Source organism: Hipposideros armiger, unplaced genomic scaffold, assembly GCF_001890085.2.
Source record: "Hipposideros armiger isolate ML-2016 unplaced genomic scaffold, ASM189008v1 scaffold_1184, whole genome shotgun sequence".
Taxonomy (NCBI): Eukaryota; Metazoa; Chordata; class Mammalia; order Chiroptera; family Hipposideridae; genus Hipposideros; species Hipposideros armiger.
In genome coordinates this window covers 121,462-144,274 of record NW_017732534.1, presented here as the reverse complement: position 1 = coordinate 144,274, position 22,813 = coordinate 121,462, and the positions used below count along the sequence as shown (strand labels likewise).

Sequence of the window (22,813 nt, the reverse complement as noted above, 5' to 3'; positions counted from 1 at the left end):
TTTTTCCCACCCCCAAACACTTGTAACCATCAATCTGTTTTCTGTATCTATGAGCTTATTTTTTTGCTTATTGTTTTTTGTTTTAAGGTTCCACATATAAGGGAGATTATATGGTATTTGTCTTTCTATGTCTGACTTATTTCATTTTTAGCATAATGCTCTCAAGGTCCATCTATGTTGTAACAAATGGCAACATTGCATTCTTTTTTATGTCTGAATAATATGCCATTGTGTATATATACCACAATTTCTTTTATCTTTTTCTTTTTTTTTAAACTTAATTGGGAAACACTGTGTTTTCCCCAGGTCCCATCAGCTCCAAGTCAAGTTGTTGTCCTTCAGTCTTAGTTGTTGGTGCAGCTCAGCACCAAGTCCATTTGATGTTTTCAATGTAGTTGCCAGGGGAGTGGCCCACCATCCCATGCAGGAGTCGAACTGGCAACCTTATTGTAAAGAGCATGCACTCTAATCAACTGAGCCATCCGGCTGCCCACCTGCAGCTCAGTGGCAGCTCAGGTCCAGTCGTTGTCCTCAATCCAGCTGTGGAGGGCGCAGCTCACTGGCCCATGTGGGAATCAAACCGGCAGCCCTGCTGCTCAGAGCTTGCTCTCTAACCAACTGAGCCACCCCCACCACAATTTCTTTATTCATTTGTCCATTAATGGACACTTAGGTTGTTTTCATGTCTTGGCCAGCGTAAATAATGCTACAGTGAACATGGGTGGGCAAATGTTTTTTTGAGTTAGTGTTTTCATTTTCTTTGAATAAATACCCTGAAGTGGAATTGCTGGATCATATAGTAGTTACATTTTCAATTTTTGTTAGGAATCCCCATGATGTTTTCCATAGTGATTGTGCCAATTTATATTCTAGCCAACAGTACAAGAGAGTTCCGTTTTCTCACTTTCCTACCATTATTTGTATTTCTTATCTGTTTGATAATAGCCATTCTTATAGCTGTGAAGTGATATCTCATTATGGTTTTGATTTGCATTTCCCTGATGATTAGTGATGCTGAGCATCTTTTCATGTACCTGTTGGCCATCTGTATGTCTTCTTTGGAAAAATGTCTATTTATATCTTATGCCCTTGGCTCTCTTCTTAAACCTAGAAAAGGCCAATCTCATTGACTGAGCAGCATCAGTGGAATATGTATCAACATGACTAACAGCTTACTAAGTAAACTACGAACAACTAATAACACTTGGTTCCTGGTTACCTTATATGGGTAAAGGAAAGAGAATGTAAGACGAGTGACTTGGATTGGTCACTGGTATAAAGGCCAATGACTAAATGACCAATTGCAAATCTCCATTAATTAGCTCTGAGTCATGGTATAAATCATTGCTTCCTTTTTGAGAATCCTTTTCTTTTTCTTTAAAACAAGGCCATCTGTGGTCTCTTCTTTGACTCTAAATATTAAAAAATGCAACTGGATTTATGTTCCCTATAGGAGTTGAGGGACACGTGCAGAGATGCTGAAATATGGGTGACAGTGGTTTGTATCGACTCAGTAGCACAGCACAAGGGAAAGTCTATGAAGAGTAAATGGGTCAGCAAAATATTCCATCTTCTGAGCAAAATAGTAATCAAGTCTCCTCTTCAAAACAGGCCAATTTTTAGGGTTTTCCAAATTTACTCCTAATGAGCTTAATAGTAAACATACTCCAGTTTACTTATATTACCAGGAACTCTTACATTTTAGCAAGAGTGCCTGAAGCCAATTTAATTACAAGAACAATATTATTTTGAGATCATATTTCACTTAATTTAACTCATTATTTAATTTCCTCAATCCTATAAGGGTTGTTAGTTTTATACTTTATAGATGAGGAAATTCAAGCCTAAGGATATTAAATAACTTGGTTGACTACACCCCACTTCCAAGCTGAATGGATCCAAGCTTTGAATCCAGACAGGCTTACTTCCTTTACATACCACTTCCTTAGTACATTCTCTAATACATATTAAGCAATCAATATAATATTTAATTAGAAGGAAAGTTGAAACTTTTTTTGCTCTACCCAAGTGCCTTCTTTGATAGTGCTCTCTTGGGCACAGGGAAAATATCAGTCAATGGCACAGTCGACACATCCTGTCCTACACTAGGAGTTGCATGGGTAACCCCAAATCCCGGATTCCCCATAAAATTTTATCTTTGGTTTTGGAATGTAGTTAGTGATGCATACTCAGATATAAACATAATCTTGTGTTGTGCTCTTCCTAGAACTTTGCCTGGCTGGGAGTAAAACAGAAAAGGCAGTGGTTAACCTAGGAGACTGGTCCAATGAATGTGGTTTCCTCTTAAGAATATATCCAGTTTCCAAGTTAGTTAATTAGTCAAGGTCATTTTTATAGTTCCTAAGATTACTTTGCTAAGGTCAATAATATCAGAGGCTTTTTGATTCATTTCCATTATCAAGCCAACACTGATGCCCTCACATCTCATCTTACTGTTTGCCTCGCCCATTGCCCAGCCCTAGGGAGCCACTCAGAGAAGTTTTGGATACATGGAAGAAGGGAGGGAAGATTTTTGGCCAGTTGACTTGTGTGGGGAGCTCAAGGAAACCTTTGACTTTCATTCAGGAGATCTGAATTGAAATAGCATCTCTGTCCCTGGTTTGTTGTGACCTTAAGTACATCATTTTTACTTAAGGAGCTTCAGGGGTTTTTTACCTGTACAATAGGAAAAACTGATTTCCTGGGGTTAAATGCAATAATAACTATGAAAATGCCCGGGAGTAGATTTTCATAATATGTTTGGTGAATCCTAATACAATTACAACCAGTCTACTCTCAACTATCTGTTCTAAAAGAAGTATAGTACTGTAGAAAATACCAAACAACTGATAATCTCTCTAGGGTGATTGTATTCGTGTTAGGAAATCAATATTTTTTTCTTTCAATATATTAACCTTTGTAATTATGTTTTACTTGGGCTATGTTAAGCTTTTATATCATTTTAGGCTAGACTCACTAATGCCAGCTGGGAGTGACTGAACCTGACGATTTGGAAAAAATAGCCTATAATGGAATATTTTACATTTTTTAATGTCACAAATTTAGTAGATAAGAATATGTTATAATTATTAAACATTTAACTTAAGATATTTTTGTTGCTATTATTTGCAGAGTATCACTACATAGCCAACAAAATCTCATGACTGTGTCAAACCTTGGTGTCATATTTGGCCCAACTCTAATGAGAGCACAGGAAGAAACTGTGGCTGCTATGATGAATATTAAATTTCAGAATATTGTGGTTGAAATTCTGATAGAGCACTATGAAAAGGTAGGCTGAATTTTCATATAGAAGTATCAAATTGTGTATCTTACATTTTTATCATCTTGGTTTTGCATTTATATCATCTGTGCATCTCACATCATGAATTCGGATTCCTATAAAGTGTCAGTCTTGTAAATTTTGTATCGATTACTTCACGAGAACTTTGATTTCCTTTTTTCTTGTTCGGTTTGTAAGTGCTCCTCAAAATGTTCCAGGTAGTTGATTTCCTTTCTGTATACATCATTTACTTTTCAAGATTTCCTTCTTTAGCTTATTTATATTGTCAGGTTTTTGCTCATATTCAGAGAATACTTTAGAATCACTTTGTAGTAAAGTCTATTTTAACCTTTTAATCTCTTTGGAAATAGACTCTTAATTATTCAGCATAGGTGATATTCTAAATAAAACAGTAGAAAAAGTTCAAGGAATAGAGTGTTGAAGTAGTTTTCTCTATATCCAATCCCTGAGGAGGGTTTCTTTAAAAGAGTGAGATGTTAGCATAGCTATGGAAATTGGAAATTGGGAAAGCCAAACTGATTGGGTTGTTAAGCAAATTTGACCACTGAAAAATCTAAACATTTGTGATGCATTTATGTCTTTCTGATCTAGCCCGGTGAAAGAATGACTGTGCCTCTCCCTTTCTCAGGCTCCTTCCTAGTGCCTGTGAAGAATGACCTTAGTGCCTGTCTAAGGTTGCAAGCACCCTCACAACGCAAGAGTGCATGGCTGTATCCTGTAGCTGTGCTCAGACCTCTACCTACAGCTTGTCACATTTCTTGACAGCTCAGAGCCAATAGCATAGCAGCACCTTCTCCTAAGAAACAAAGGGCCGATCGGTGGGGGCCATAATACAGAATGAACTTCTTCCCCAAAGGCTATGTTCAGCATAAAGGGGGATGAGAATATCACAATAAAAAGAATGCATGTCTCTTGGCATAGATATTTGTTCATATTTAAAAGATTTCTTAAAATTATTGGGAAATCTTCTGGATTTCCTTGTTGGGGATTGGGGGAGCATCAAAAAGAAAAGCTAGCCAAGACACATTTCTCAGTGTAAAAGGGGAAAAAAAAGTTATAATTGCTCTAGGATTTTATTTTTTGTATCTAGCTTATCTTGCCATATAACTGATTAAGTACCATTACAGTGCTAAGATTATTTAATAACTCGCCAAGCTGCTTCTGTGATGAAAATGGCAATTGCACCTTTTCGTTGACCTCGGCCCATTGTTCTTCCGTGTAGATTTTTCATACTGCCCCAGACCCAAGCATTCCTCTTCCTCAGCCTCAGTCTCGATCTGGATCCCGAAGGACGCGCGCAATCTGCCTCTCTACAGGCTCCCGGAAGCCCAGGGGGAGGTATACTCCGTGCTTGGCAGAACCCGATAGTAAGTGTGCTGGCCTTTGGGAGATGCTCTCTGCCTTCTTTAATTCAGCCTACCTACTTCTAATTAGGTAGAAATAGAAGATGTTTTTCCTGATGCTATCTCCCCACTACCTCCCCCACCTCTAACATTTACATGTTCTCTGTCAGCAGTTGCAAGGTACCTTGAACAAGCAAATTCATTACTGCTACAAAGGGAAAAATTAGTTTGCTCAGTGCTTTTTCTTTCCCCTCCTGTAACTGTGATTAAGTACATCAGGTGCTACTTTGCAGCAGGTTTTGTCCTATTGTCAAAGCGGTAGAGAAGAAAGCAAGAGAAAGTCTGGCTGAAGCAGTCATTTTCTTTCTTCCTTTCACATTATGTTCTTACAGCATCATCTCTTGGGTATCAAAGTGTCTCAAAGAGAGAGAGAAAAGAAATAAAAAGAGAAACTGTACCACGCATTATCACTAACTTGCTATTCTCATCCAAGCCCCAAGATGAGGTGGGTGGCAGCTTGGGCCCATATCATGTGCTAAACTGTGGCCATTTTCATTTTATTTCATGCCCCTAAGTCCCCCCAATTTTTTTCACAATCAATATTTAATAGAAAACACTAGTTTTTAATTTAGATACATTTGAACACTTTATTACAGTTTCTCTGATTTTTTTCTTACACTTTTGGGAACATTAAAAAATACACCCAGTTCAATAGCCAGTTTTTTAGCTGTATTCTTGGATGCTATAATATATTCTTAGCCAGAAAAGGAAAAAGTCCTGTTTTTAAAAATTGTGAGCAGCTTATAACTTGCAGCTGACATTATATGGTGCCTTTGAGTGAAGGAGAACTCGGATTGTAACTCAGAATCACCTGAGATCTGAAAAGTAAGAAAAGGCAGAAATATGTCTTTAATATGTCCCCCTTTCACTGATTTGTTTTGTTTTGTTTTGTTTTGTTTTGTGATACCAGCATGGACTCAGTTCTTGTACTTGTGAGGCCTGTTTTAGAAGCAAATTTTGTCTGCATTCAGTCAGCCTACTTATGCTTCAGCAGTAACATTATTTCATAGGGTCAGGGCACATATAAAAAGTCTCCCTTGAATAGTATTGAAAAATGCATTCACCAAGTTCAAATGCATATGTGAAAGCCTTTCTCCAGTGCTGAGGACAGTTCTCCATACCAAGTAACGGCCCATGACTCCAGTGGGGTCAGGTGGCCACAGGTATGTGTGAGTTGGAGAGCGGACGGGTTCTGGTAGTGCTCTTCCCAACACAGAGCCACTTTTCTGTTCTCCCTTCCACTCCTGCTCAGGTGACTCCTATAGCAGCAGCCCAGTCAGCACACCCATGGGGAGCATCGAGTCACTCTCCTCTCACTCCTCTGAACAAAACAGCACTACAAAGTCGGCTCCCTGCCAGCCCAGGGAGAAATCTGGAGGGATTCCTTGGATCGCATCCCCATCACCTTCCAATGGACAGAAAAGCCTTGGTCTCTGGACAACTAGTCCTGAATCCAGTTCTAGAGAAGATGCAACCAAAACGGATGCAGAATCAGATTGCCAGAGCATCGCCTCAGTTACTAGTCCGGGGGACATTTCCCCACCCATAGACCTGACCAAGAAAGGGCCTCATGGGCTGTCAGGACTAAAAAGAGCCTCAGCGACCTTTCTCAGATCCATCTCTGCAGCTGAAGGTAAGCCAGAGTGGAGCCTTATGCAAGCTGTCCCTATCTCCATGTCACTTGCCGAATTATTCAGCATGATTAAGCAGGGGGAAAGTTAATGGTGAAGGGACTAACGATGCTTATCTACTTTGTTCCTGAGCTAGGATTTTTCAAACGCTTGTGCGCTGTGACATGTTCCCCTGGCTCCTTCCGTCTCTGTGAGGTGATGTCTTTGCAATTGCTGTAGATTCTGATCTCCCTGAGTGATGGGCTGCTGTGCTCAAAGCACATTCTGTACCTTCTCATTTGGGCTCAGCGAAGAATGCTTGCTTTTGTTATGCACGTGCACTGTGTTATTGCTGTTATTTTGTCTAATTGCTCCTTGCCTGTTTTCTTGGGCTTTCTTTCTAGGAAACAAGAGCTACAGTGGTTCCATTCAAAGCTTAACTTCCATAGGTTCCAAAGAGACACCTAAAGCCCCACCAAACCCAGACCTGCCTCCAAAAATGTGCAGGAGGTTGAGGCTAGACACTGCCTCAAGCAATGGCTACCAGCGACCCGGCTCCATGTAAGTGAGAGAGAGAGATTGTGTTTGCCGCGTCTCCCAGGGGATACGTAGGGGTTCAGCTATCCAAGGGACTCCCGCAGCTGAATGTCTCATCTGTAGAGCGGGTACAGTCAACTTCTATAGGACTTCTAAAAGTGATGTAAAAGTTACAGTAGGCTTACGATATATATAAATAATCTCATGGGGAGGCACTTTGAGCGCTTTCCTTAGAAGCAGAGCTCTGGCTTAATTTAAGGACGTGAAAATAGCTGTGTAACACGGGCTTTGAAACTAGAAGCTTTCCAATGAAGCTAAACATGGACTTCTTAGCTGAGGAGACAGGTGTGCCCAGCCCAGATCTCAGCCCCCACCCCCCACCCCCATCTCTCTGTTAGAAATATAATTGCTCTCTAGCTTGTGAAGTTTGGCTTTCTCTCCTCATCATATGTTCCCCTACCTGACTGCTCACAGATTTAAACAGGCTCCTAGAGGACAAGGAACATGATAGGCCAAAGGGAGCACTTCTACATCAGAAGAAATGACCCAGAAGTATAAAGTCTGATAGGGTATAGAGTACATAGACATGACCAGAAAGGGGGGCAAGGCGGGGGAAATGGGAACCTTGATCAACAGGTAAGCAATAACCGAAGAGGAAAAGTTTCTCTCCCTTTTAGTTTATTTTATTGACTTTCACTGAGCATTTCCAAGTGCTATATTAGCTATTAACAGGGCATTTTTACATAAGTGATCTCTTCTAAGGTCTGGTGTCCTTGTGTAGTAGGTAGTATAAACCTTATTTTAGAGATGATGAGAAACGATACCTAGAAAGTTTGAGGATTAGACAGTGTTACATGTGACAAGATTATACAATGTTACATGTCAAAGTTATTCAATTAAAAAAAATAATAAAATTTTAAAAGACAAAGTTTCAGGAACCAGTCCACATACACTCAGCCAGGAAATGGCAGAGCTGGGATTCTACCCCAGGGTTCTCTGACTTGAATCTGTGCCCTCTCTATAATACTGTGCCCATTTTTAATATGGTGGTATTTCTGACATTTAAATTATTCCTCAAAAGTCCATTAAGACATTTTACTAAGCTTGCTTCCATAGAAACAGTGTCTTAAATTAATTTGCTCCTCCCTTTCTTTGATTAAAAGCTTTGGTTTCATAGTGTGTTTAACATACGTTATCTCTCTTGGTCAGAATCCAGCTACCTTGATACAGACAAATATATTTATAAATCTGTCCACTCTCCAGTATGTAGTTCTAGCCAGTAAGGAAAATTAAATTTTAAGGCACTATGTCCTGGCAGATGGGAGAATATAAACTCCATCCTTTGTAAAGGAAAGAGAAGAGCTTCTGTTTTGTGATTGTACTGATAGTTAAAGAAGAAATTAAAATGAGAGAGAGCGTATGTTCTGTATTAGGTGTAAAATGATCCTTGAGATTACCAAATGGCTTGGCTATGGGACTTTGTGAAAGAAATAAGATGAGTTTTTAAAATTGAGTTTAGAATACCATTCAAGGAATTTGAGCTCTCTTCTGTTAAATACAGAAACTTTTCTAATTACCTAGTCAGGGTACCTTAGTTTTACTTCCTTTTCACTTTCTACCTAATAGTCTCACCTCTTCATAGACCATGCCCTTCCAGTCATGATTTGAAACAAAATTTGAATCAACAAATTCATTTATTGGCCATAGTTTCAGAATTATCTCTTTCTACTAAACAGGATCTGTGTTCAAATATTTACAAATAAACTATTTTAGAGTTAGTTTTGTCTCAGCTATCAGAATGACCAATAATTCTTTTCTCATGTTGACTTGATTTTTCTCTTGTGGCTCCACAGGAGTCAATAATATTGCTACCAGGAGCAGAGTCGGGAGAAAATGTTCCTTTTTACTGCTCCCATGGTTTTCTGAGGCAGAAAAAATGAGGATAGTAAGATTCTCCAGAGGAGGTAGCTATGGGTTTATTACAGTCTGATACTCCATGAGTTGGAGACCAGTGCTAAAATTTTATTCTACGTTAAATCTTAAAACAATGAAAATTCATGTCAAATTTTCAGAAAAAATTTTAATCATTATTTGTTTTGGTTAACTGATAACTCCGAATTTCAGTTTGAGCTGAATGATTTTCTAATTGAGTTAATTAAATTTGCATTTTAAAATTATTTTTCAGTGTGGCAGCAAAAGCCCAACTGTTTGAAAATGTTGGTTCACTTAAGCCAGTTTCTTCTGGGCGGTAAGTTCTCAAAGCAAAGTAAAAAATAAAACAGTGATAACATTGTTGCCTTGTGATGGCATGTCAGGTCATCTTTGATAGCTCTGTCTTCAGTTTTGCAGATGGTCAAATCCATGTCCACTATCTCTTCACAGGAAAAGATCATGTCTGCAAACAGTCTCTGTTACAGTGATGCTTCATTTGCTAAAATCTTCATAAAGAAAGGGTTCTAAACAGATTTTTCTAAAAGACGCAAGTTGCCATAGCCCTTTGTACACCAAACACTACTTTGATGACAGTTTGTGGAAATTTTTCAAAAATATATTCTTGACTTTTAAAAGTTACAGAAATATTTCTGGAAAAAGATGTATGTCTATGCATTGAAAAATAGGCTTATTCTTTTTTTAAAAATTATTTTTATTGTGAAATACACATTTTTTTAGAATTAGTTTCAGCTGTACAGCACAGTGCAATAGTTATACTTTTTACTCCTCAAGGTGACAACCCCCCGCCCCCAATCTGCCGCCTCACTTCCCCCCTACTATCATACATATCTATTACAATTCCCTTGACTCCACTCCCTCACTATACTCCATGTCCCATGACTATATATATATTCACTTATACTTGACATACAATATTATACAACATCAGCTTCAGATGTACAGTGCAGTGATCAAGCCTCTACCCCCTCCATGATGCGGTCTCCCTAACAAGACATGTGACCACCTGACACCCTACAAAATATTTACAACATTATTAATTATATTCCTCGAACTGTCTTTCATGTCCCTGTGGCAATATTGTAGTTACATATTTATGCTGTCTAACCCCTTCCCCTTCTCCATCATCCCCACCCCCTTCCAACTAGCAGCCATCAGTTGTTCCTCCGTATCTCTGAGACCATTTCTGTTTACTTTGCTCGTTCATTCAGTTTTTTAGATTCCACATATAAGTGAAATCATATGGTATTTGTCTTTCTCCGACTGACTTATTTCACTTAATAGTCTCTAAGTCCATCCATATCGTCCCAAATGTTACAATTTCATTCTTCTTTATAGCAGAGTAATACTCCATTGTATAAATGTACCACAGTTTCTTAATCCAGTCATGTACCAATGGGCATTTCGGTTGTTTCCAAGTCTTCGCTATTGTGAATAGCGCTGCAATAAACATAGGGGTACATATATTTTTTTCGAATTAGCGTCTTGCATTTCTCTGGATAGATACCCAAGAGTGGAATTGCTGGGTCATACGGTAGTTCCATTTCCAGTTTTTTTGAGATACCTCCATACTGATTTCCATAATTTCTGCACCAATCTGCGTCCCACCAACAGTGCACCAGGGTTCCGTTTTCTCCACAGCCTCGCCAGCATTTGTTGTTTGTTGATTTATTGATGATAGCCATTCTGACCGGAGTGAAGTGGTATCTCATTGTGGTTTTTATTTGCATTTCCTAATGATGAGTGAGGTTGAATGTTTTTTCATATGTCTGTTGGCCATCTGTATGTCCTTTTTAGAGAAATGAAAATAGGCTTATTCTTAATAGCCACTGTGGTGCTATAGAGCTGGTTGATCCAGGCAGCGCTGTTTTTTTTTTGTTTTGTTTGTTTGTTTGTTTGTTTGTTTGTTTGTTTGTTTGTTTGTTTTAATGTAATACTTCATTCAGGGTTTCCAGATTTTATTTCCGCTCCATTGTTAGAAGGACATGAGTTGTTACATCTTGCTGCAATTAATGTGCTTGCTCTAAGGCTACTGCTTTCCTCTTTCCATGGTCTAAATTGATTCTGCTCATCGACAGTGGGCTTCAGTTTTTAATTTGAATACAAGTATGGCAAAAATAATGGAATTTCTTAGTATTTTGATATTTCTGATATATATTTTTACCATCAGCAACTAGTACAGGTAGGAGGCATTCAATTAATGTTTGTTATTGAAAGATATAATTGAGAGCACTGGAAGAACAAACCCTGATTTTTCCTTTGGATATACCAAGGCTGTTTTGAGCTTCCCATGTCTGGATAATTGAGTCTGTGAAGTAAAGGAATTACAGATAATGGAAGTATTGCTGTGTAGTTGTTTTAAAAGTTATTCAACCATAGAATTTGTTTCAACCTTATGAAAGTATGTGGACTTTTTCAGCAAGCGTTTATTTATTTATTTATTTATTTTATTTTATGTTTCAGTGAACAAGTTTCAGCAGTTCAACTTTATAACGATTATAAATAAACCTGTTGCATTTTTCTGGACAATACCAGCATTTGGATTTTTTTTTAACATGTTCATGATTTGTTTTTATTTCTAGGTTTTTAAATACAGTCTTTGAATTTTGGGTCATTTTTTTTGTTTGTTTTTTTCCCCTCATCAGCAAGCGTTTATTAAGCACCTACACAATATCGGACTTGTTTGAGTTACTAGGGATAACAATGACCTTCAAACTCTGGTTTGTTTGTTTTTTTCCCCAAAGCCTAGAAAGACCCTCTTGTATTAATGGTTTTAACTCCACAGAGTAGTCTTGTTGGTATTTTTCTAGGATGTTGGTCAGTGCATTGCATTTATGTAGTGGGTCCCAGAGTACTGGCATGTATCTTCCCTTTGTGTATAATATCTTTACCTTCTTCCTTTTTTATCAAGGCATGGTGAAAACTCGGCACCATGCATATCAGAGCAAACATCACATCTCTGAAAGTGTCATCAATTTTAGGCATTACTGTAAGGGATTTAATTTTATCCACTTATATGGTTGAATTGCTCCACTAGATGGAGCCGTATTATTAGGAAGCTCTAAATAGTCTGTTAAGAACTCAAGTACTATAATCAAAGAGATAATCCCACAGAGCTTTAAGAAAGCAAGCTATTAATGAAGCACATCAGAATGGGGTCATATCGTAAAGATACACTCAGATGTTCACCAATCAACCTATTCATATTAAATATGCTTTTGCAGTTTAAATACGACTCTAAATCAACTTCTAATGGCTGGTAGCATAAGCTTAGAGCTCACTCAGTGGTACATTGAAAATTATAGTCTTTCTCTGTCAACGAGTGCCCAGCACTGTGGATTGTGTTGTAACTTTTCACCAAGAGATGGGGAACACAGTGGCCCTCCTGTTCAAATTCTTGGTCCACCACTTCCTAGTTGTATAACCTTGGAGCTACATATTTAAGAAATCTATTCTCTTTATCTGTAAAATAAAGGTCATGATTCTGTTTTTGCCAAATTGTTGTAAATTTCAAATAGCAGTGTATTTGTTAAGTCTTCCATAGATGCTCTTTATAATAACAACTATTATTGTTATGATAGTTTTTACTGAAACTGCTGGCTAAAACATTCAAGCCTCTAATTAATGTATTAATGATAAACATGACCTCTTTAATTAATACTTCTTGGTACCACTAAATACAGCTGTACAACAGATAGAAGTTGAGACTATCTCCCTTACTAATCTCCTACAGTGCTTTATTTCATGCTCCTAGGGAACTCAGGGTTACCCTTGAATCAGACCTTGAAAATGATAGAATCAGTATTGGGGAGTAGGAAGACCAGCTGTTTGTGGAAGAGACCAACTGGGAGATGTTAGTGGAGAGCCTTGGGCAATAGAAAGGCAACATCCCTGGGAGTCCCTGCAGGCTCTGGGAGCCACTGAGCAAAAGGGTGATCTGATCAGTGATGCGTCTGAATAAAACATTCTAAGCGGCTTTCTTAGGAGGTTGTGAAGGGCAGGGAACCTCAACCGTTAGCATGGAATTGGTGAGATTTAAAAGGCCTTAATTAGGGTTGTAACAAAAGCATGACAAGCAATAAGGAGACTTTTATGGATAGGGTCAGGATGGAGCAACTGCTTCGATACTGGAGTGAAAGACAGATAAGAAAGATTTCAAGTCTTTCAGATTGAGTGTCAGAAGGAATGGCAGTTTAGCTTCTGATCTCAGCTTGTATGAGTACATGGGGGAAAGGACAATTTTGGCCATAACCTTTGAGGAGTCTGAGGAACACTGAGAGGCAGTTAGAAATGTGAGCTGGAATCAGAAGAGAGCATGGAACTGGATGCCACTTGAGAGACTTCTATCTACACAGCAGTTACTCTCCCTAGATGAAGGTGGGGCTTATTGAGTAAAAATGAAAAATGGCTGAGCCGTGATTGGTCTTTGGGGAATGGTTTCATTTAAGGGTCTGGAAGAGAAGAATGTGAAGGAATGATCAGGAGGTGGAGGTATAGTCAACTTAGTAGAAGCTGCAAAAATGTCAAGGAGAGCATTAGAGGAGAACGTGGTTTTAACCTCTAAGACATATGTTACTTCTTTGGAATCTCAAAATATATTATCTGTGTGCATTTATGCTCCTCTCAGAAGTATAAGTATAAGGAAGTATAAGAGATTGTGTGTGTTTATCATTGTTAGGTGGCCCTCCAGAAAACATTGAATCAATTTCAATTGGCGAATTCTTTATTTTGCTTATGATTAAAGTAAGCATTGTGAAATTTGCAAATTTCATATTCAGGTTTGACCCTATCAAACTTTTGAAAGTCTAGCCATCAGCATTAGGCAGCATTTAGAATTAGGAATGGGGCTTGTGATCACATCATCTTCCAGCTGATAAGGGAAGAAATGGCTTTCCGGATGGCGAATGTCATTACCTTACTCTCACATGCAGTAAGAAGCAGGATTTTCTAAATCCTTTTCAAAGGATATTAGAATCTTTTGAAGAGAAACTCAATAGGTGACAGTGTTATTTTCACATCTTGTTCAATACATCAAGGCAGTAAAAAAGGAAGCATTAGCACCTGGAGAGAAAACTTCACTGTCACAGAAGTCTACATTAAATTATCAAAGCTATCTGCTGAGTTAACACCTGTAGTTACAGAGCTCAGCAGAAGAAAATTATACCTGTCTAGACACATGCACAGATAATTGAAAAGTCATGACATATTTTTTTTGTGCCATGTATTTTTGACACATTTAACAATACCCATTTATTTAGTGGTATAATTATTCGGCATGCTTCCTTACCATCTAATCTTATAAAAAAAACTATAAAGAGAATTTTCATGGCTAAATACTAATAAAGATAGTTTAATTTGCTTTTTAAAGTGCAGTTTCCAAAATTATATCATTGCAAAGATTATTGTATCTTAATCATTTCTGTAACTCTGGAAATTGTTTCCTCATGCATCTTTTAATTTAAGTACTCAAAGCAACAAGACAGGTGTTTATTGGGGGAAATTGCTGCTGTTAGAAAATTTGAATTTTTTCAGAAAGCCTTTACATATTTTCGGAGAAATGGCTCTGCAGCCCTCAGTTACATCTGATATTGGATCAAATGATTATATTTAACTAGAAGATTTATAAGAAAAACTTATTTTTTTCTACTTAAGATTACCATCACCTGATTCTTAGAAGTCTTTAGAACTTGGTAGCATCCCGCCCACCCATATTAACCAACACAGCCATGTGCATGCACACGTGCATGCGTGTAGGTCCTCTCTTGCTCTCCCCTCTTCCTCCACTCCCTCCCCCTCTCCTTTGGTGTAAATTCCCTGTGCATCTCTGGGTGCCTCAATTTCTTCAGTGTTTCCTTAAACAATATTTCATTGGAAAGTGAGTTAGTGGTCATTCCTAAACCTGACTGCTGCAGGATCCCCTAGCAAACTTTCTGAAGGTACAGCCTGAGACTCAAAAGCAGATTCTGGGGGCAGGGCCAGAGTTTTCCTCTATAAACTTTCTAATCTTCAGATAGGCATTTGAGAACCCTGGTTTAAATGACCTAGCTTTGGGCTGGCCGAGTGGCTTAGTTGGTTGAGTTGGCTTAAGAGCGCAAGCTCTGAGCAACAGGGCCAATGACGCTGCGCCCAAGCTGAGTTGTCGCTGAGCTGCGAACAGGTAGCAGGATGGCTCAGCTGGTGTAACAACAAGATTGCCTGTTCAATGGTGGGCTAAGCCCACCCGCAAGTAAGACAGAATTAGGCACCTTGAGCTGAGCTGCCGCCCGGATGGCTCAGTGGATAGAGCATGCGCTCTTAACAACAAGGCTGCTGGTTCGATTCCTGCATGGGATGGTGGCCAGGCCCACCCGCAATTAAGATTGAACACAGCACCTTGAGCTTAGAGGCCACAAGCTGCCCACAGGCAACCAGATGGCAACTGGCGCCCTCCGCAACCAACATTGAAGAACAACAATTTGGCTGATCACGTTTTCCAATTCCCCAACACTGTGCCCCTTCCCCAACTCCCCAATAAAATCTTCAAAATAAAATAAAATGGCCTAGCTTTATTCGGGAAGCGTAGTGATAAGAAGACCTAGGTTCTAGCTCCAACAGGTAAATGCAATAATGTAACACTGCTGCTTTAAGGGAGCTGCAAATAGCAACCACTGTTAATGCTTTGTGGAATAAGTACTGGCATCAAAGGGAGGAAAGACAGCTGCCTTAAATTTTTTTAATTGGCAAATAATATTACATTCTTGATATTATTATATAAAGCAACCATTTTCCTACATCTTCACAAACTTTAAGTGCAAGATTTTAAATTATTAACGTTTGACATCTTTATTTTTATTAAATTTATTGGGGTAACATTGGTTAATAAAATGATATAGGTTTCAAGTGTACAATTCTGTAATACATCATCTATATATTGCATTGTGTGTTTACTGCTCAGTCAGTTCTCCTCCCGTCACCATATATTTGACCCCCTTTACCCTCTTCTACCATCACCCCTCCCCACTTACCCTCTGTTAACCACTGAACTGCTGTCTGTATCTATGAGTTTTTGTTTGTTTGTTTGTGTTGTTCATTTGTTGCTTTCAGTTTTATAATTCACATAATTCACATGAGTGAAATCATATAGTTCTCGACTTTTTCTGTCTGACTTATTTGACTTAGAATGATAATCTCAAGATCCATCTATGTTGTCGCAAATGGCAGTATTTCATCTTTTCTTTTTGCTGAGTAATATTCCATTATATGTATATACCACATTTTTATCCAGTCATCTATTAAAGGACACATTGATTGTTTCTATGTCTTGGCCACCGTGAATAATGCTGAAATTAACATAGGGATAGATATATCTTTACGGATAAATGTTTTCAGATTTTTTAGGTAGATACCCAGAAGAGGGATTCCTGGGTCATATGCTGGCTGTATCACTTTACATTCCCACCAGCAGTTTATGAGGGTTCCTTTTTCTCCACAACCTCTCCAACACTTGTTGTTACTTGTCTTGTTGATAATAGCCATTCTGACAGGTGTGAAGTGGCATCTCATTGTGGTTTTGATTTGCATTTCCTCAATAGCTTGTGAAGTTGAGTATCTTTTCTTATATCTGGTGGCCATTTGTATCCTTGGGGGAAGTGTCTGTTCACTTCCTCTGCCCAGTTTTTAAATGGATTGTTTTTTGGGGGTATTTGAGTTATATGAGTTCTTTATGTATTTTGGATATTAACCCCTTATGGGAGGTGTTGTTTGCATATATGTACTCCTGTTTGTTTGGTTGTTTTGTTGATGGTATCTTTTGTTGTGCAGAAGCTTTTTAATTTGATACAATCCCATTCTTCACTTTTACTTCTCTTGCCATTGAGGTCAAACTTATAAAATCCTCCCTAAGACCAGGGTCCATAAGTTTAGTATCTATGTTTTCTTTTTCAATTATATTTGACATTTGATATTATTTTATATTAGTTTCAGGTGAACTGTGTAGTGATTAGACATTTATATAATTTAAGAAGTGATGCTCTTGATAAGTCTAATACCCACCTGGCACTATATATAGTTATTACAATATTATTGACTATATTCCCTTTACTGTACTTTACATCTCTGTGACTATTTTGTAACTACCAATTTGTGCTTAGGACCATATGATAGTTGCCTAGGCAGCTGTTTTCGAGTGCGTGTCAGGGAAGACCTGGCCTTCAACAAAGCTCAGGGAATTTAACATGAACTAGAAGTGCATAGCCATGTAATGTTCAAGAGGAAAGCACAGATGGACCTGAGGTGGGAATGAGTTTGGCGTGTGTGAGGAGAAGAAAAGGGGGCCAGCGGGACTGGAGTACAGTAGGTCCGCAGAGGCAGATACAGACAAGCTAGAGACACTGACAAGCACCTGATTGTATATGGTATGGAGCCAGAGTTGGAAACCGGTTGAACCAGGGAAATAATGTGATCATCAGAACCTTTTTGAAACTGTCCTCTGGCTGCTCTGTAAAGAATGGATTGCAGGCGACTAAATAGGAAACCTAGAGGATTTAGGAAGCTAGGAAGCCACTGGATGATAATCACCATAAATGATTTTGGCTTGGGCTCTGGCTGTAGTAGAGATGACGAGAAGCAGGTGGAGTCAGGAGGAGTTGCGCAGCCTCGCCAAAGTGACGATGTTGCAGAATAAAGGCGATTTCCTGACAACTTGATTAGCAGTCTCAGGCGATGGCTTTTTAGTGGTGGGTCAAATGTTTTTAAGTACATCTCATATAAAACTCTGAAATTCTGTCTTCTCTTAAAAAACCAGAGTATCTGATTATATGGAGCCTGAATTCCCATATGTTACAGATGTTGGGAGCTGAGCGCTAGCTTTGCTCTTGAACAGATGTGTCTACTCGCTGGTTTGCAAAGCCTCCATCTGTGCCCACCATCTATCTCCCTGACAGTGAGGCTATTGTTGGTTGCCATTTATCATCAATTTATTCATCATGCCCACTTAACTTGTTTACTATACTTGTGGACCTTTTAATTTTGGGATCTCACCTCTGGTACTCTGAAATGGAAGTGGAAAAAAAAAAAGCTTTAGGGCACCTATGAATGTCTGTATAGCTGCAAAAACAGCCTATTTACCAACAATTAAACAATAACATTCTTAAAAACCAACTTATGCTGTTTGTCATAAGCCAGAAGGTTTCCCTTGGAGGCACTGCCTGGAAACGTTTGGTTTGCTGTCTGTCAGTGCTCTCCAGCTATACATGTGTGTTCAGTTTGTGGAAAATGCACTTATGTACACTTACATGTGCATGTTGTATATATGATATTCCAATTACAACCAAAGTAATATCATTTTTTAAGAGTAGTTTGAAGTATAAATGTACTCAATGCGAGTTTGTTGTTTTACAAATTGTCTTTTGCTCTTTTCAGCCAAGCCAAAGCCATGTACTCCTGCAAAGCTGAGCACAGCCACGAGCTCTCCTTCCCACAGGGGGCGATATTTTCTAATGGTAAGTGCACCCATTCCTTTTGCTTAAGTTTATTAGCATTATGGGGATGATGAAGGAGTAGTGTAGGAATAAGAGTCTAAAGTGGAAGCCAGGAGACTCAGAATCTAGTCCAGGTCCTGCCTCTCATAACCTGCATAGATGAACACAACAAATTCCAGTGGACACCAGTTTCCTCCCCTGCGAGTGAGTGAAAGAGAGAGAGAGAGAGAGAAAGAGAAAGAGAGACAGAGAGATTATGTGAATGCAAAGGGCATTTCCAGCTTTAGAGGTGCTATGGCATTGTTTTGACAGTTGAGTGGATGCATTTGCCCATTTTTGTACATAATTATTTGAAGCTAATGTTGATTGAGTGACATTAATTTATTAATTTTTTAAATTTTTTTGCCAGTGTACCCATCAGTGGAACCAGGATGGTTGAAGGCAACTTATGAAGGCAAAACAGGACTAGTTCCAGAAAATTATGTTGTCTTCCTCTAATACTGTTTAGTGGATGGCAGTATCTTCATGGTATCCATGGAAACAAATAATAAGTGCTATGATTTTATCTGACACAGATATAGGGATCAGCCCACTAAATGAAAACAATTTCTATCAAGTTCTACATCAACAGACTATGTAGCTCTCTATTAATGGAAAAGAAAAAAAAAAGAGTTTAAATTGTTTGCCATTCTTTTTAGTTTTGGCTGGTTTCTTATTTAAACATATCTTTCTATCTTTTTTGATAAGTAACTCTCCACAATGTCTCTTGCATAACAATTGAGGATTTCAAATATTGTATTAAGTGCTATATCCCAGAAATCTGAAAACCAGAAGTCTGATGTAAGGATTTTGGGGTCCACCCTTAACTGTCTGGCATTCTCTGAGGAACCTTGAAATCATTACTTAAAAATGTAATTTAAATTGTTCATTTATTATTTTTTCTTAAAAATATACTGCTTTTATATATGATTGTTTTGCTGGTCCTAAACATTTCAAGAAAATAAGTTTTTTTAAATGTAACTTTATTTTTATTTGTTTATCAAGTAGATGATAATATTCAAAAGCAATGATGTATATGATGTCTGTAAATGAAACCAAATTAAGTCATACACTGAGTCCACTGTAAACACTCCATCCAGCCTTCCACACCTTCCATAGGCTTAGAGCAGGGGTCAGCAAACTACTTCTATAAAGGCCTGAGAGTAAATATTTTGGCCTTTGCAAGCCCTGTAGTCTCTATCCCAATACTCAACTCCACCATTGGAGCAGAAAGCAGCCATAGGTAATAAACAAATGAGCGTGGCTGGGAGCCAATACAATTTTATGGACCCTGAAATTTGAAGATTATATAATTATCACAGGACACGAAATAGTCTTTTTTGACTTTTAAAATCCATTTTAAAATGTAAAAGCCGTTTTCGGCTGATGGACCATATGAAAACAGGCAGTAGGCCAGATTTAGCTCGTGGATCATGGTTTGCTGACCCCTGGTTTAGAGGCTGTGTAAAACTACCTTTATGACTGTGGGATTTTAAAGAAATTTTACTACATTAACATATAAATACTGATAAATCATATGCACATATCCTCTGTGAGTAGCGTTATAGTGGCATCACAAAAGCATAATAACAATAAGAGGAAAACAATGTAAAAGTGTAGTATAAAGGCATACAACTTAAATTCTACTTGTAACACTAGAGTGTTAAAGGATTTTATTGGTACCTAATTTTAGGTAATGAGAAATTCTCTACAAATGATAAAGATGTTGTTTTAAGACACTAGTAGAAAAAAGTCTATACTTAGTTAAAACAGAATCTAAACATATAGGTACAGGATTCTTAAATTATTTTGAACCACAAAATTTTAAGTTGTTTTTTCACCTTCAGCAGGAATAAAATTTGTACATGGTTTTTCTTAACTGCCACTCAATATACAGTCTTTATTAGGAATTTCACTGAATTTATAAAGCATAGAAATAGATATTTACTCCCCATTTATATATACTGTCAACATGTGTCATGCATCAACTTTTATTATTTCTATTTCAGTAATTCTAATATATGATTTTTATGAATATTTGCATGTGGCAAAGAGCCTTTCTTCTCAAGATCACCAAAAGCTGGTTACCTGTCATTTAACTGCCACAGCGCTCGCCCACTTGGCTATAGTTTACTTGTTACTTCAGTTCTCCACTGTGCACACACTCAGGTATTGACTGTATAAAACTCTCTTTATGTGATATTATAATCTATAATCTCAACCTCTTCTACTTTAAATTAATGCTTCTAGAGTTCATAGATTATACTCTCACACCTACACACACAACTATGCCTTGGAGCATTTATACTTTTAAAATTAAAAATGGAATACTAGATTAGAATTTAAAAGTAAAGAGAATAACAGTAGGCAGAGTCACAACCAGAAATAAATATTAGTGCATTGGAATGAAAAATATTTAATGGCATAGAAATTAGTAATATAATGGAAAAAACCTGAGAAACGTGTGTTTTTTTGGGTTTTTTTTATTTTTTATTTTTGCCTCCTGCTGTTGATCTTTGTACACTCTAATGAGGTGTTCCTAGAGCTTCTTGATCTCTAGATCCTTGGTGGCCCTTCCCAGTCATAATAGCGTTGCTGACACCCTGCCTACCCTCTGCTGGAACAGAAGGTTGTCTTTCCGATGTACCAGTCCCTTAGTCTATACAACACCCTCAGTTTAAGCACCCTTGACATCACCTGGCATCCTATTAGATTAGAGCCTCTTACAGCAAATTGATTTTCTTTGAAAGATCAGAAAGAGAGATTCAGAATTCCACTTCACTTGCTGCTGCATAAAGAAATCTCAACCTTCATTTTATTTTAACATAGACCAGAGTGTTCCTGCCTCTGAGTTGTCTGCAAGCTAATTGCGCCAATGCTCAGTCAGGAATTGAAGCTCTCACTGTGAAGGACGGAGGTGTGAAGCCCAGCTCCCTTCTTGCGGTGAGGCATCTCTCATGGCAGGACTTGCTGTGGTCCCCTTTTTGAAACAAACTACCAAAGTGCTTATTCAATTTGTGTTTTTGTTTGAAGTTTTCACCTTATAGATGTGTGAGCATGGTCCTTTTTTCCCCCATACTGATTACATGTGTAAGCCAGTCATGGTCATATACTGGATGGAGATAGACTAAAGATGCTTTACCCTAGAAATAAATTTTCTGCAGATTAGGTATTTATGAACATTGAGAAAATCAAGATGTTGTCTCTAAATCACATGACATATTAATTACACAAGATGGTAATGTCAATTATTGGAAGAGATCACATTCCAAACTGTAACAATATATCAATAAAGAAACCTTAGCTTTGCAGAGACAATGTGAAGTTGTGTTACAGTTGCCACCTTCACACCTTTGAAACATGATGCAGGCACCCTAAGCACTGCTTGCAGTATAATCAGTATGAGGATGAGATTGATGAATCTAAGTCAGTCATCTTGTGTGTTTTGTGAAAATATCCCCAACTTCAAAACATGTATGTATTTCACAAGTGGCTCTTTTGTTGTGCCATAACTCTTAACTAGTCAGTCAACTGAGGGCTTTTTCTGTTTTGTTATGTGAGTATGTCTGAACAGTAAAATAATGTTTGTACTCCTGTAAAGTTCATGAAGTATGAGGAGGTGCCATTTCTCTTTGTTTGATGTGAGTGGTTTTGCTAATTGTGTCGGCACTGTGCTTTGTAATATGAATGAGAATAACCAGGTTTCTCAACAATGTCTTGATTGCTGGCTCTTTCAGTGATGGTGGAGAAAAAGAAAATGTACCTTACAATCCCAAACGATCAAGGTTCCCAAGTAGGAAAATAAAAGATACATGATAACTTTTATTCTTATTCTAGATACTTCGTTTTACATATTGGGGCATGCCTTCTAAATTTGCACTGTGTTATCAGGAAGATAAACCTGGCACTGTAATCTTGTGAGGTAACAGCCTGTTAACCTTACTCCTAGCCTCATTCTTTACGTCTGTGTCTGATGTGAAAAAAGATATCATCAGTGTGTTTTTCCAGGACCCATCAGCTCCAACTCAGGTAATTGTTTCAATGGACGTTGCTGTAGGAGAGTCCCCAGAGCCTTTTTTCAAACAACTTCAATTTGTAGTGAGCCCTCCAAATGATTTCTTCAGGATGCTTTTATTAGCATTTAAAAATCCCAATTTGATTTATACTTAATTAACTGAAGTAAGAGGCAGACCAATTTAGGAACAGATTTTGTTCTTTGGTTTTACAATACATTTGTAGTTTGCAGCTATTACTCTGTCCTGAAATCACTGGGTAGGACTCCAAAATTGTCTCTCCTGGTAAAGGAAAAAAGCAGAGACTTGACAGTTGTCCAGAAGTTACTTTCCAGCTGACAAAATGTTTCCCACTTAGAGTAGAAATTGCTGTTTAATTTTGCCTCCTACTTTTTTTTTTGGTTACCTTCCAAAATCAAAACACTTTTTACAAATGAGGTTCACCTTTCTGAATAGTCTGTATCCTGGCTGTCTCCTGTCGATCCACAGATGTAATATG

The 22,813-nt window shown here is 38.0% G+C and overlaps 1 protein-coding gene across 1 annotated transcript in view; it reads left to right on the top strand.

The window, feature by feature from the left end:
• Positions 1 to 22,132, top strand: part of ARHGAP42 (Rho GTPase activating protein 42) — a gene marked incomplete at its 5' end in the record, with an annotated part of 199,365 nt that extends 177,233 nt beyond the window's left edge. The window contains 7 exon segments of the mRNA XM_019632832.1: positions 3,133 to 3,292; positions 4,527 to 4,671; positions 5,960 to 6,340; positions 6,722 to 6,878; positions 9,040 to 9,102; positions 18,204 to 18,283; positions 18,672 to 22,132. Coding sequence (XP_019488377.1) covers positions 3,133 to 3,292; positions 4,527 to 4,671; positions 5,960 to 6,340; positions 6,722 to 6,878; positions 9,040 to 9,102; positions 18,204 to 18,283; positions 18,672 to 18,760 — 1,075 coding nt within the window.
• Positions 22,133 to 22,813: the final 681 nt, after the last annotated feature.